Source organism: Sceloporus occidentalis, unplaced genomic scaffold (assembly GCF_023333645.1).
Source record: "Sceloporus occidentalis isolate IW3139 unplaced genomic scaffold, rSceOcc1.0.p SCAF_403, whole genome shotgun sequence".
Classification (NCBI taxonomy): Eukaryota; Metazoa; Chordata; class Lepidosauria; order Squamata; family Phrynosomatidae; genus Sceloporus; species Sceloporus occidentalis.
Window position 1 is genome coordinate 24,773 of NW_028317383.1, and position 14,257 is coordinate 39,029.

The following is a 14,257-nucleotide window of genomic DNA, read 5'->3' on the forward strand; positions in this document are numbered from 1 at the left end:
ACATTCATTCACCCATTGACTCTCCCGCACCCTCTTACCTCTCTTGCTGATTTCCCTGGTCCGGGGGCCGGCCGTGCAGATGTCTACGCAGCCTGATGGCGGCCAAACAAGGGGCCCGCAGCTTACTGAGTTTCCTCATACAGAGCACAGGCGCCACAGCAGTAAGCTGCGGACCCGCGTTAGGCGGCAGTCGGGCCACCGGGCACCCCCCTGATGAGTGACAGACAGGGACTTATCACTACTGAGTATCCGGCCACACGGCGGACGGGGTTACATGTCGCTGCGGAATATCTGGACAAAAATTCTATTTCCCACCACTTTCTATATTTACTTTATTTTAAGATATTTTTGAATAAATGTAGTTTTTTTCTGTTTTGTTTTTTTCGGATGATGATTGTTAGGCGGTTCCCATACTCTATTCCCTCATATTTTACTCGGGTGTTTTTGGCTATTGTTGGAATTATATGTCCAGATATTCAGCATTCAATCAATTACATTTCTATGGTGGTTTGCGGTGTGTGGAGAGGTTGGGCAGCCCCCCCCCCACAAAGGCCAGTCTGCGCATGATATTTTTTGGAAAATGCTTCACTTAATAAATATAATTATCACTTAATAAATATAAATATCTCTTAAAAAATATATAAACATAGCTTAATATATATAAATATCTCTTAATAAATATAAATATCTCTTCAAAATATAAACATCGCTTAATAAATATAAATATCTCTTAATAAATATAAATCTCACTAATAAATATAAATATCTCTTAATAAATATAAATATAAACATCGCCTAATAGATATAAATATCTCTTAATAAACATCACTTACTAAATATAAACATCACTCAAAAAATATAAATATCACTAATAAATATAAACATATCTTAATAAATCTCTTAAAAAATATATAAACATAGCTTAATAAATATAAATATCGCTTAATAAATATAAATATAACTTAATAAATATAAATATCGCTAATAAATATAAACATTGCTTAATAAATATAAATATCGCTAATAAATATAAATATTTCTTAACTTTATTGAATAAAACTTGAGTCGTTATTTTCTGTGACTTTAATATCTAAAATAATCCTCCCTCGAATCATTTGATTTGTGTAAATCTTGGTTATCTCTCTATATGTTTAGCTCTGGGTTTAACCCCTTTAGCGGATAACTTACCCGGGGTTATTAGGTGTTGGCAGGTAACGGCCGCACACAGGGCACAAACTGCTCCGACGGGGCACGATCAGTTAAATGGCTCAGGTAGGAATTATATAACAGATCGCGTCCTCCTCTGGAGAAACGCGGGTTATTTCGGGACGCCGGAACACAGGGGAGGAAAAGCCTCAGAGCCGTTAGCTTCGGCTCCTAAAACAGGGGGCTCCAAACTCTACCTGAGGGCCACGGATGATTAACCCCTTAAGGACGCAGCTAACATACTCACGACGACCTGTGCGGTTTTAGCATTTTCGCTGCCTTCAGCACTAATCTCCGTATTATTCTCAGCTAAATTATATTAAAAATGAAATTACGTCAAGAAGGGCTTTGATTAGAAGATAAGACCCTGTAGAATTTAAGTATAATTCTTACAAATGGGTTAAAACCCTACATTTTATTTTATAACTCAATTTAAACTACGAGAATGCGTAGTTGGGCTTTCATTAGATGCAATTTGAAAAAAGGGTTTTTCACACTTTTATCCACTACAAATTCTACACAAAAATGTATATAACATAAAAATATATTTATGGCGGCCGCTCATTGCAACTTACAGGACTTAAAGGTCTCGGTGCCGGATAACGCAGCGCAGCTTCAGAGTCCGCGCCTCAACGGGGCAAACGGGGGCCGACGCGATATTAGGCAGGTGCTCGTAATGTTATATATATAATGATATATATATATAATGTTATGGCCGATCAGTGTATGTATTAGGGCTGCAACTAATGATTATTTTCATAATAGATTAGTTGGCCGATTATTTCTTGATAAATCGGATACATTTTATTTTTACATTTTTCATTTATTTAAAATAATTTTATAAACAAACAGGATGTTAAAAACACACAGACGCAGAATAAAAAAAAAACTTTCAGAAAAATGCATTTCTTGTTTTAATTTCCCAACCTGCCCCCCAGTTATGCACATTTGAGCCCAGGCTTGCCACACTGCCTCCACGATATGCCTTATACCCCCCAGAAATGCCTTATATCCCCTATATGCCTTATCCCCCTTGATATGCCACTGTGCCCTCTGATATGCCACTCTACCCCCCCAGAAATGCCCCTCTGCCCCCCCAGATATGCCTTATATCCCCCACATGCCAGTTCCCTCTGATATGCCTTACACCCCATATATGCCACTCTGCCCCCCAAATGTGCCTTATACCCCTTATATGCCACTGTGCCCTCTGATATGCCACTCTGTCCCCCCCAGAAATGCCCCTCTGCCCCCCCAGATATGCCTTATATCCCCCACATGCCAGTGCCCTCTGATATGCCTTACACCCCATATATGCCACTCTGCCCCCCAAATGTGCCTTATACCCCTTATATGCCACTGTGCCCCCCTGATATGCCTTATAACCCCCAATATGCCACTCTGCCACCCAGATATGCCTTATAGCCCCAGATACCGCCCCGTGCTCCAGACTTCTTGGCAGCCGATGAACGTCTAGGTGATGTGCGTAGACAACCTCTGCTGGTGGCCGGAACTTTCGCTGGAGCTTCTATGACTGAGCACCAGAAGGTCATGTGACGCCGATGCTCCATCATAGAAGCCCCAGCAGAAGTGCCGACAGTAGCGGAGGATGTCTGCATGCATCGCAGAGAAGCCCACCGGTTGCCAGAGAGGAAGATCCAGATCGCTGCAGGGGATCCTCCTCTCTGGCTGGTGAACGTTGCGCAATGCCCGCAGACAACCTCCGCTGTGCTAGCTGATACTTCCGCCGGGGCTTCTATGGGCTTCAGAAGGTAATTACACACTGGTGCTCCATCATAGAAGGTCCAGAGGAAGTGGAGGACAGTAGCGGAGGATGTCTGCATCGCACAGACGCCCGCCGGCTGTCAGAAATGAGGATCCGGGTCCTTTGCAGTGCTGCGGAGGATCTGGATCTTAGTGTTATTATTAGATATAACTTATAGTGGAATTAGATTTTTCAGAGCATTTGCTCTGGAAAAATCTAGGGATGCACCGCAATGAAAATTCTGGACCGAAACCGAAAATTCAGGATTCACTTGGCTGAAACAGAACCGAAACTGAAAATGACCCCCCTCCTTAAAAAATTTAAATAAATAACCACACCTTTATTAAAATTAAGTAACACACCAAAATTGGTCAAAAAATGCAATAACAATTTTAATATATATATATATATATATATATATGATTGTTCACAGCAATCACACTGCTGTTGCCCAGGCAACAAGTACATGCTAGAACCTGGGCATGATAGGAGTGTAATTTCAAAAACAATATTACTTATATGATTGTTAGCAGCAATCACACTCCTATCATGCAAAGTCAGCCAGTACATGCTGGAAGCTAGGTATGCCTGGGCATGATAGGAGTGTGATTGCTGTTAACAATTATATATATATATATATATATATAGATAGATAGATAGATAGATAGATATATATATACACATTGTTATTTGATGTGTTACTTAGTTTTAATAAAAATGGTTAACACACCAAAAAAAATCAATAATATTTTATATATATATATATATATATATATATATATATATATATTATGTCTAATAGCAATCACACTCCTATCATGCCCAGGAAGCCAGGACATGCTAGAACCTGGGCATGATAGGAGTGTGATTACAGGCTCCCTTTGCACCACACCCCACACACTCATATACTCATTCATTTACAGATACTCATTCATTCCCTTAGTCACACATACTTGCTCATACACCCTCCCTTACCTGAACTCCAGATCTCTCGCTCGCAGGGGCTCTGCTGCTTCCTCTCAAACAACTTCTCTGGCCACGCCCCCAGGGGAAGAAGGAACCAAGCAGAGTCATGTGATGCATCCTGGCCGAGATGCTGCTCGCACACTGTGCGACCAACGAGCAGGTTAGCAGCCCAACCCCTGTGGACAATTATTTCCGGCCGTTTTATCTTTATTTCTGCATTTTGCCGATAATGCCCTTTTCGGCCGATAATATATATGTGCATCCCTAGAAAAAAACCCTCATCTTATAATATTATAGTCTTATAATTGTTGGCAACGATTTTCATTATCGATTATTATGGATTTTATCGATTAGTTGTTGCAGCCCTAGTATGTATACTATTGAGCATCTGTGGGGCATCCTCAAATAGAAGGTGGGGGAGCGCAAGGCCTCTAACATCCACCAGCTCCGTGATGTCGTCATGGAGGTGTGGAAGAGGACTCCAGTGGTAACCTATGAAAACCAATTTGGACATTTCCACTTAGGAGTGTACTCGCTTTTGCTGTGTGTGTTGAGTTATATTTGAGGGGACAGTAAAGTTACTCTGTTATACAGGCTGTACACTCACTATGTTACATTGTAGAAGAGAGTCATTTCTTCAGTGTTATCACATGAAAGATATAATAACATATTTAGAACAATGTGAGGAGTGTACTCACTTTTGGGAGATACTATAAATATATATATATAATGTTATGGCCGATCGCTGTATAAACAGCCATTTATTAATTATAATAAATTAATTATAATGAATACATTTCTGTATATATGATAAAGAAAAGACTATATATAACAAAGAAAATTCTGTATATAAAATAAAATTCTCCTCAGCAGCCTGTGACTGACACAAAAAGGAGGCAAAGGAAACGGAGGGAAGTGAAGCAAGGGAAGAAGGGGACTTAACAGCCACTCAGAGCTCTCTGTGCCCTAAAGCCCTGCCCCTCTCCCTGCCTGGGTGCAGATGGCCGCTGGGTGGGAGGAGCCGCAATGACTGGATTAATCCGGTAATCTCCTGCTGTAGAGCGGCTCCTCTCTGCTGGGTCTGACGGCTCCTCACATTCCCCCGGGGTCACAGGCCGAGCGGGTTATGGCGGCTCAGATACTACTAATCAGGTAAATCTACCACAGGATGGGGGTCTCAGGGGCCCCTAACACTTCAGGGCCCAGGGCAATGGCTCCAGCCTCAGAGAGCGTTCCTGCCTTCAGATCTCTTTTGATGTAATTGTCTCAAGCATTTCTTTCTCTGCATCCCCCATTTTCCTGTTTCAGATTGAGAGGATTAGTGTCAGTGGGTCTCCCTGAGGCTGTCTGATGTACGGCTATTTGGAGCGGCAGTAGATCAAGTAGCTACGCGCAGGACTCACAGTGCAAAGGAGGAAGCTATCCAGGGCCTAAGCGAACCTTTAGGGAGTGGGAGTGCCAGCGAGTTGGTAGCAATGAAGAAAAAATTCACAAAAAAACATTTTTAAAAATTCCACATACATTGGCATGCAGGTATTTGACCTTTGACACTGGATCAAAAAATCACTGGGTGGCTGAGCAATAATTGAGCAGGAAAGTCCCCATTGGTTGAGGGGAAATGTGTTTATATACCCCTATGCACCAGTAACCCCCAGTGTTAGAAGACAGTATTGCATTCTCCATTGATTTAAGTGAGCTTTTAACACCGGGGGCCCCTCGCACATAAGATTATATAAACCCCCTCCTGCTCGACCAATGGCAAATCTTCAATCCAGTTCCTTCAGGCGCATGTGGGTTGCGTTTTTTTGAATTGTTTTGTATCTGGATTTTTTTTATGGGATCACATGGATGGGATCACATGGATTGTGGTGACTGGGAGTAGATATGACTAGAATGGTGGGTGCACTTGGGTGCCCTTTGTTTTGGCCCCGCTAGAGGAGGTTTTACCATTAAAGCACTGCTAGGAACGCTCATCAATTTTTATATGTATTTACTAATGTCTCTTTAGAAATGAACATTAATAGCTTTCACATATTCCCTAATTGCCCCTAGGGTAATTCTACAGGCAGCCATTTCCCCAACGACCTCTGCCAAAGCATGCGGCTAAAAAAAATGCATTTTTTTCCAAACCCTTTCCAATTTTGTTTTTTTGGGGGGGGGGGTTTGTGCCACTGCTCAAAAAAAACCAACCAGTTTATGTTCAGCATCATCCCTGGATACAGTAATACCCCGTATGCATATAAATCAATAAAAAAAAACACCGTGCGTTATCATGTGGTGTGTGAAGGGGCAGGAAACGTAAAAAAAGAAAATTACACCAAAAATCCTTGGAACTGGAAAAATTAATTATAAAAGGCGTATATAAAAACAAAAATCACGCTATATATGAACATTTTAAATTAAATAATTTTTACATTTTATTTAATGATTTTATCTTGATATAACTGAATAGACTAAAAACTTGAAGACAACTTAGTAATTAAACTAAATAATTTAACAAAAAATATGCACACAAAATATATTACATTGTATATTTCTGCTAAAATACTGATCTCATTCCTCGGTTATTCATTCTTCATCTTGAGCGATTTCTTAAAACGCATCCGGATCTCTTTCACTCGTAGGCCGTATATGTCATCATCATGACCTAAAGGGATTTCTCTCTATATTAAACGAATAATAGAGCAAACAAAATGATAAAATATTAAAAAAAGCCCTGAGATCCCATTTCCCTATCACTACACGTAAAGATTATACCCCCTTCTTCACTAATACCGGGGGTATTAAAAATACTACCCTTTAGAGTACTATGTAAGGGATGGATGTGGCCCTTTCAAACATTTTGTTTTTTTTTATTTTAGAATATGTTTTCTACATACCAGCATTCACAATTATTATTTTTTGTGTGTTTCTATGGTTTAAAACAAAAGCCCAATTTTTCCTGAAAAAAGGATGTATAATTTGTGGGGGTTCGTCAAACAGAGAAAAGGGGAATTTTGATTAATCTCACATATGGTGAAAATGTCACAAGTATGTGGCGCTCCCCCTTTCCTGTTTGCTCTGTTTCTTCGAGCTGCTGCCTGTCTCTGGAAAGAGAGCCGCTTGGTCTCCAGTTACTGAACTTCACAATCCTCCCACCCCAGAGGATACCGTGACGGGTTTCATGCGGCCAACAGCCACGCCGGGTCCGCCTAATGATTTCAGAAAGCGCATTCTGATCTCCTTTGTCCTCAGGCCATAAATAAGGGGGTTGACAATAGCGGGAAAGAGTAAGTAGATGGAGCTCAACAAATTGTGGGTGTCTTGGGAGACGGATCGGGAGATCCTGTAGACTATGGAGGAGGACAGGCTGAAGAAGTAGACAACCATAATGACCAGGAGGTGTGTAGCGCAGGTGTCCAGTGATTTGTGCCTCACCGCTCCAGTGGAGATCTTTAACGCAGCTCGTGTGATGGTGCCGTAGGAAGCAGAGATGAAGGACACGTCAAAGACCATGGAGGTCACTCGAAGGCTCAGCCCTACTATCTTGTTTTTGGAGATGTTTCCACAAACTAGGCTGAGAAGCGCCATGTGCTCACAAGCAAAATGGCGTATGGTGCCTGAGCCACAGAACTGCACCTTGGATGCAAGGTAAATAACGGGGGTGACGAATGAAACGCTCCGAATAACTGCCGCCACGACGAGGATAATCATTACTCGTCTGTTCATGATGTTGGTGTAATGCAGCGGCATGCAGATGGCAACGTACCTGTCCAAAGCCATCATCAAGAGGACATTACAGTCCATCATGATAATGAAGTAGATGAAGAACATTTGGACCAAACACCCAATCAGTGAAATGCGATTAAAGTCCATCAGGAAGCCGAGGAGCATCTTGGGGACAACGGTGGACGTGCCGCAAATGTTGATGGCGGAGAGTGCGGCGATCAGGATGTACATCGGGGAGTGCAGGCTGCTCTCCGTCCTCACGATGTGAATGAGAACACCGTTGGTTGAAAGAGTGATGATGTAGATGAGGAAGAACGGGATGAACAGGAGACGCCGGAATGCATAGAAACCGGGGAACCCGAGCAGCGTGAACTCCACGTGAGAAATGAGGCTCGTGTGGTTGGCGGCTTCGGCCATAACATTGGAGACAGACGATCTTCCTGGAAGAAGAGGCTGAGATTTACCCCAACGTTACGCGGAGACCCGTTCATTCTCAGATCCCGCGGCGCGTACGGAGCTAATGTGATTGGGGGGCAGGACACATATATTCATATATAAGAACATAACAGGCGTTATACGTGGAGAAGGAATTCGAGTAAAAAAACATCTTGCCTGTTGATTCCGTTGGGGGTTTTACAGGAAAGACTAAATCACATTATTTTAAAGATATTTACTACCAGTGTACATTGTGTCGTGTCGTGTGATAGTAATAATGTGTGATCTGTCATAAGGAGGCGTCTGATCTCTGTAAACATGATGTCATTATCCCTATAAGAATTGTGTCTCCCCCTATATTATGTTACTTTCCGGTTACATTCCAGTTACGATACCTTTCTCTCTCTTTCCAGTGTAACCCTGCGTGTGCTGGCCCATCACAGACTTCTTTACAGCATCAAACCCTCAATTTTCTGAGCAAAGAAGCATTTTCTTATTGTTATTGTGGATTTAAGCAATTAACCCCCATATGAGGGCGTGTCAGCGCCTGAAAACTCCTTATTTCCCTAAATATGTCCTATTTTCGCCAATACATCCATTAATAAAAGAGATTTTATAAAGTACAATGAAGGGGCTGTCAGCTATAGAAGAATGGAGAAGCCTTCCAGCAGAGGTGGCCGGGTATATAATGTGTAAATAGCAATAGTAGAGGACACGGTGTCCCAGGAGAAGCATAGTGCATACTGAGACATACATCAGTACTGTGTATCCAGCCTCATGATACATTGTATTATATATATATATATATTATATATAAATATATTTATATACTGTATTCATATCCGGTATCTGGTTTCTCGCATGTATCAGTACTGACTATCCTGCCTGACGCTGCATGAAATAAATCAGTACAGAGTATCCAGCCTTTTGCTAAAAATATAATTATTTACTTTTCTTTTTAACTATTAAGCAAAAACATCACAAATTTTCACATATAAAAAAAAAATCAGTTTGTAAGATTTTTTGGCCTTTTTGTAATAAAAAACCCAATATAAACGTCACTTAATTTCATTGAATGCAGAATAACATTTTATATCATTTTTCCCCTGAAGTTAAAATCTAAATTAATAATAATTATTATTGTATTTGTGTAAATCTTGGCCCAGCTGCTGATATGACCCGGGTTATCTCTCTATATGTTTAGCTCTGGGTTTAACCCCTTTAGCGGATAACTTACCCGGGGTTATTAGGTGTTGGCAGGTAACGGCCGCACACAGGGCACAAACTGCTCCGATGGGGCACGATCAGTTAAATGGCTCAGGTAGGAATTATATAACAGATCGCGTCCTCCTCTGGAGAAACGGGGGTTATTTCGGGACGCCGGAACACAGGGGAGGAAAAGCCTCAGAGCCGTTAGCTTCGGCTCCTAAAACAGGGGGCTCCAAACTCTTCCTGAGGGCCACGGATGATTAACCCCTTAAGGACGCAGCTAGCTTTTAGCATTTTCTCTGTGTGTTGGGTATTCATTTTGCAGGAATCTCTAAAATAAAATCCCAGCCTGTGATATGCAATGGATTTTCAGTTTCAGTTTATTTCTTGTATAAATAAATTAGCAGCCAATCGATGACGGATGATAGTAACAGGACGATGGCGCTCGGGTGCACGGGCGGTGTCAGGTGATGGCCCCCTTAAGAGCCGCTAGATATGGGTAACACCTGCAGATAGCGGCACGGAGCGCGTAGAGATCGTCCGATCAGATCTGAGACTCTCTTCCTACGCACGGTGTGATCCAGAATGCAGGAAGTGACATCACACCATTTCCTGCATGCTGGATCAGTCTGCACGGAGGGAGAGACACAGACCAGCTGTTCGCGGGATAAGATGGCACAGAGAAGCCGTTTGGGGACAAAGTTGGCACTGAGTTTTTGGAAAGATGAAAGTAAAAGACGCCTCTCCCTGCTAACCACAAATTATTATACTTCTTTACCATATTAGGCTACAGCAGGGCCGCCATCAGAAATCTTGGGGCCCAGTAAAAGCCCTGATACAGCGCCTCAGCCCCTCCCACCATACCGACCCCATCTTCGTTTCAACACCATACACCATGCTCCTCCCTCCATCCCCGACCCATGCTCCTCCCACGGCCCAACCCCATAATCCTCCCTCTTCCTGCCACATGCTCCTCCGATCACTTTATACTTTTTACACTGTGACCCGCGTGATTTCAGTGATGGCTGCTGTGTCACTGACTCACCTGCAGTTCTTATGGAGTGACCAGCAGATGGCGAACTGGACAGCACACGGCCTGAGGTGATAAAAGGGGCCATTGGGGCTTCTGGGGAGAAGAGTTCAGAGTTGGAGGTGAAGGACACTTGCTGAGAGAGGGAGAGTGAGAGAGGCCTAGGAACAGAGGTCTGCTTGAAATCCATAATCGGAGGAGAGCTGCAGCATCCTGGCAGAAGCTTCCGGCAGACAGTCCAAGATACAGAGCTGTTTGCAGCAGAGTTGGCAGTGAAGAGGTTAAAGGCTGAACTGATAGCAGATTGTGGAGTTATAAACCTAAAACCTCTCCCCGTCTCCACAACAGGGCACCCCGAACTTAGTCACACAAATAAAAGACTTTACTGACATACTGAAAGTTTCCATATAACTCAAGCCAATACTTATGGGCCCCAACTGTGTTATGCACACCAACTAAAGGTACCCAGCGGCTGCTGGGTGGGTGAAGCTCATATTGTATATTGCATATTCTGTATATTTTATTCTACTATAGTTCATGTTTTCTGTTATATTTATGCAGAGTGTTTTGCTGTCCAATACAAAGTTAAATTTAAGTTAGCCCTGTGTCATTTTATTGATTACTCAGCTATGTTCCCAACGGGAGCTCACATCCATACCCCGGATGCATACGACATGCCCCCCCCCCCCCGCCACACACAAACACTGTAATACTTACTAACACACGCAATATTACACATACTTTCCTTGCCTGGACCCTGTCTGTCTATCTGTTGTGAATCCCGGCCCCAAAGATCACATATGTGGAGTCCTGGCCACCAAACTTTTTTGTTCAGAATACGGACCAACCATGGATATTTAAAGTATATTTGAGGAATGCATTAGTCATAAATAAGTGACATATGACAAGACATTGTTTCTAATATCGCTGTGGCCCCTGACATCACTTAACGGGCTGGGACATATTGGGATGGCACCAACGTAATAATGCTAAAAACTATTTTAAGTAGGAAATCAATATTTTGATAACAGTATTATTTAAGGCCCGGCCGGATGCAGCAGTGATGAAGCTGTACACTGGAAACCACAGGGCCTCGGGGCAAAAATTGCCCCTGGGCCCCCCCAACTTAACTCCCAACTTTGCTCCCAAGAAACCTATCAGTACCATCCTAACCTCAAACAGCTTATCTGCGCCATCTTTGTCCCCAAAGAACTTGTCTGTGCCATCATTGCCTCTCCCCCCATCCGACATAGACTCTGGCACACATTTGTAAACAGAAATTATACAAATTTACAAATTCTAACACACACTTACTCATTAACAGACATGTACACATTCTAACACACTCTTCTCACTCCTCTTGCACCACTCATGCTAACACACACTTCATCTCACACCACTTTAACATACATGCACACACACAAACACTTACACAAACACATCTATGCTCTCTCACATACAACTTACGCATACAGATTCATACTAACACACACTTATGCGTAGATATTCATGCTCCCATACACTTATACATACACATCCATGGTCACATACACTTATACAGACATCCTTGTTCACATACTCTTAAACATATTTGTAACGGGTTCACCAAGAGAGCTGTAGTAACTCCCAGGGATCACCCCCATGTATCCTCCTGTTGTCCCCGGAATCACTTCCAGCACCAGTCAGCATGCGCACCTTGGAACCCTGCTATGTGTACCCAATAAGTAGACACAACTACCTTGAACTGAGTACAGCAGGAATGAACAGTTTATTCTTGTAAAACATAGACTGATATATCCACAGAACCTCATTAACATAAATTAACATTGATAAACAGGTAGACAACCCAACCTTTAATCCCCTTTAGCTACTGAATATCCCCCTGGTAGCCATCCTGTTATGGGATTAGTTTAACAATGGAGTTCCTGCCTGTTTGGCAGCCAGGCTGGAGCCATCTCTGAGTACCTTGGGCCCTGTATGACAGCTCATTCTGTCACAATATTCATGCTCACATACCTGCACAATGTGCAAGCAGCCTTGGGTACACCGCAGAGTCATGTGATGTAACGTGGCTCTGCTGTGTCCCTGTCTCTCTATGCCAGTCCAACATTTTTTAGAAAGGGCCGTTCTGACCTGGACCAACCTGTTCCAGGTCGGTAGGCCCCATTCCTAACAAGTTTGAACCGGCACGAGGAGACAGGAACAAGCAGTTGCCCAGGTCCCTTAGAAGAACAAACCCGGTCGCAGTTGGGACCCCTCTAGTTATGCCATTGGCTATGGTAGCACACCATACACTGACACCCCACATACATTCATTCTAACACCATACACTGACACCCCACATACATTAATTCTGACACCATACACTGACACCCCACATACATTCATTCTAACATCATACACTGACACCCCACATACATTCATTCTAACACCATACACTGACACCCCACATACATTCATTCTAACACCATACACTGACACCCCACATACATTCATTCTAACATCATACACTGACACCCCACATACATTCATTCTAACACCATACACTGACACCCCACATACATTCATTCTAACACCATACACTGACACCCCACATACATTAATTCTGACACCATACACTGACACCCCACATACATTCATTCTAACATCATACACTGACACCCCACATACATTCATTCTAACATCATACACTGACACTCATCTCGGGTCTCCGTTATTCCGAAGACCCACCATTGTCCATGTGCTTTATCTTGAATTATTTTTTTAAACATACGCGGATCTCCTTTACTCGTAGGCCGTATATGACGGGATTCACAGCAGCCGAAAAAAGATAATATATGGCACTGACAAGGTTCTGCACATTTACAGAAATGGAGGAGTCCAGCCTGTACACAGCAGAGGTTAATAACCCACACAAATAAAAGCCACCAGCATGTGAGTGCAGCAGGTGTGCAGGGCTTTGTGAAACGCCTGTCCTCTCGCAGCCTTCAGAGCCGTGCTCAGGATGATCACGTAGGAGACCAGGAGAAGGCTTCCATCAACGATGGAGACAATGATCCTCACCAGCAGCCCGATAAGGTTAATCCTGGAGATGTTTTCACACCCAATCCTGAGCAGTGCCATATTTTCACAAGAGATGCTTGAAATTATGTTAGAATTGCAAAAATTGACCCTTGAAACCAATATAACGATCGGAGAAACCAGGAAGACACTGCGAGCCAAGCTTATGAAAGTCAAGAGGACCAGAAAGTTATTAGTCATGATATTCTGGTAGTGCAGAGGTTTGCAGATTGCCACGTACCTGTCCAGAGCCATCTGCAACAAGACTCCAGACTCAGTCATTACTGTTATGTAGATAACGAACATCTGCAGAAGGCAGCCACCCAGGGAGATGTGATTGAGGCCGAACGCCAGGCCCAGCAGGAGTTTGGGGACGATGGCGGAGGTGCAGGAGACGTTGACGGCGAAGAGGAGAAAGATGAGCGAGTACATCGGGGAGCGGAGGGTCTTCTCCACCCAGATCCGGTGCATGATGAGGCCGTTACCCGCCAGGATCACCAGGTATATGGAGAGGAACGGGATGAGCAGGAGGGATCTGGATACCGAGACTCCGGGAAACCCGTAGAGAAGGAACTCCGTGTGGGAGAGGATCGCCGTTTGGTTTGGGCTGGATCTTTCCGTCAGGGGTAACATTATGGGGTTATGCAACAGCTCTGGAGAAACAAAACCATAACCAATATTCTTCTTAGGTGACTATGACCTCTCAAACTCTAAGAGCCAAGAAAAAGATACAGCAGATGCATCAGTCTGATGCCAAGGAGGACAGCCCTGAAACGCCAGCAAAGTTATGTCCAGCCTCTCTGGGCCTCCTCAGTACAGAGGATCCGATATACATGCCCATGGGGTGTTATTTGGTTACAAAGTCACATAGAAAGCCC

General features: G+C 43.2%; 2 protein-coding genes across 2 annotated transcripts; both read right to left on the bottom strand.

The window, feature by feature from the left end:
- Nucleotides 1-7,060: 7,060 nt before the first annotated feature.
- On the bottom strand, nucleotides 7,061-8,062 carry LOC149272887 (olfactory receptor 52K1-like). The gene has a single exon (XM_089506618.1). The coding sequence runs from the start codon at nucleotides 8,060-8,062 to the stop codon at nucleotides 7,061-7,063; it is 1,002 nt and encodes a 333-aa protein (XP_089362744.1).
- A 5,158-nt stretch (nucleotides 8,063-13,220) lies between these two features.
- Nucleotides 13,221-14,012, bottom strand: LOC149272888 (olfactory receptor 52D1-like). The gene has a single exon (XM_089506619.1). It carries the CDS (start codon nucleotides 14,010-14,012, stop codon nucleotides 13,221-13,223), a length of 792 nt encoding a protein of 263 aa, XP_089362745.1.
- Between the last annotated feature and the right edge of the window lie 245 nt (nucleotides 14,013-14,257).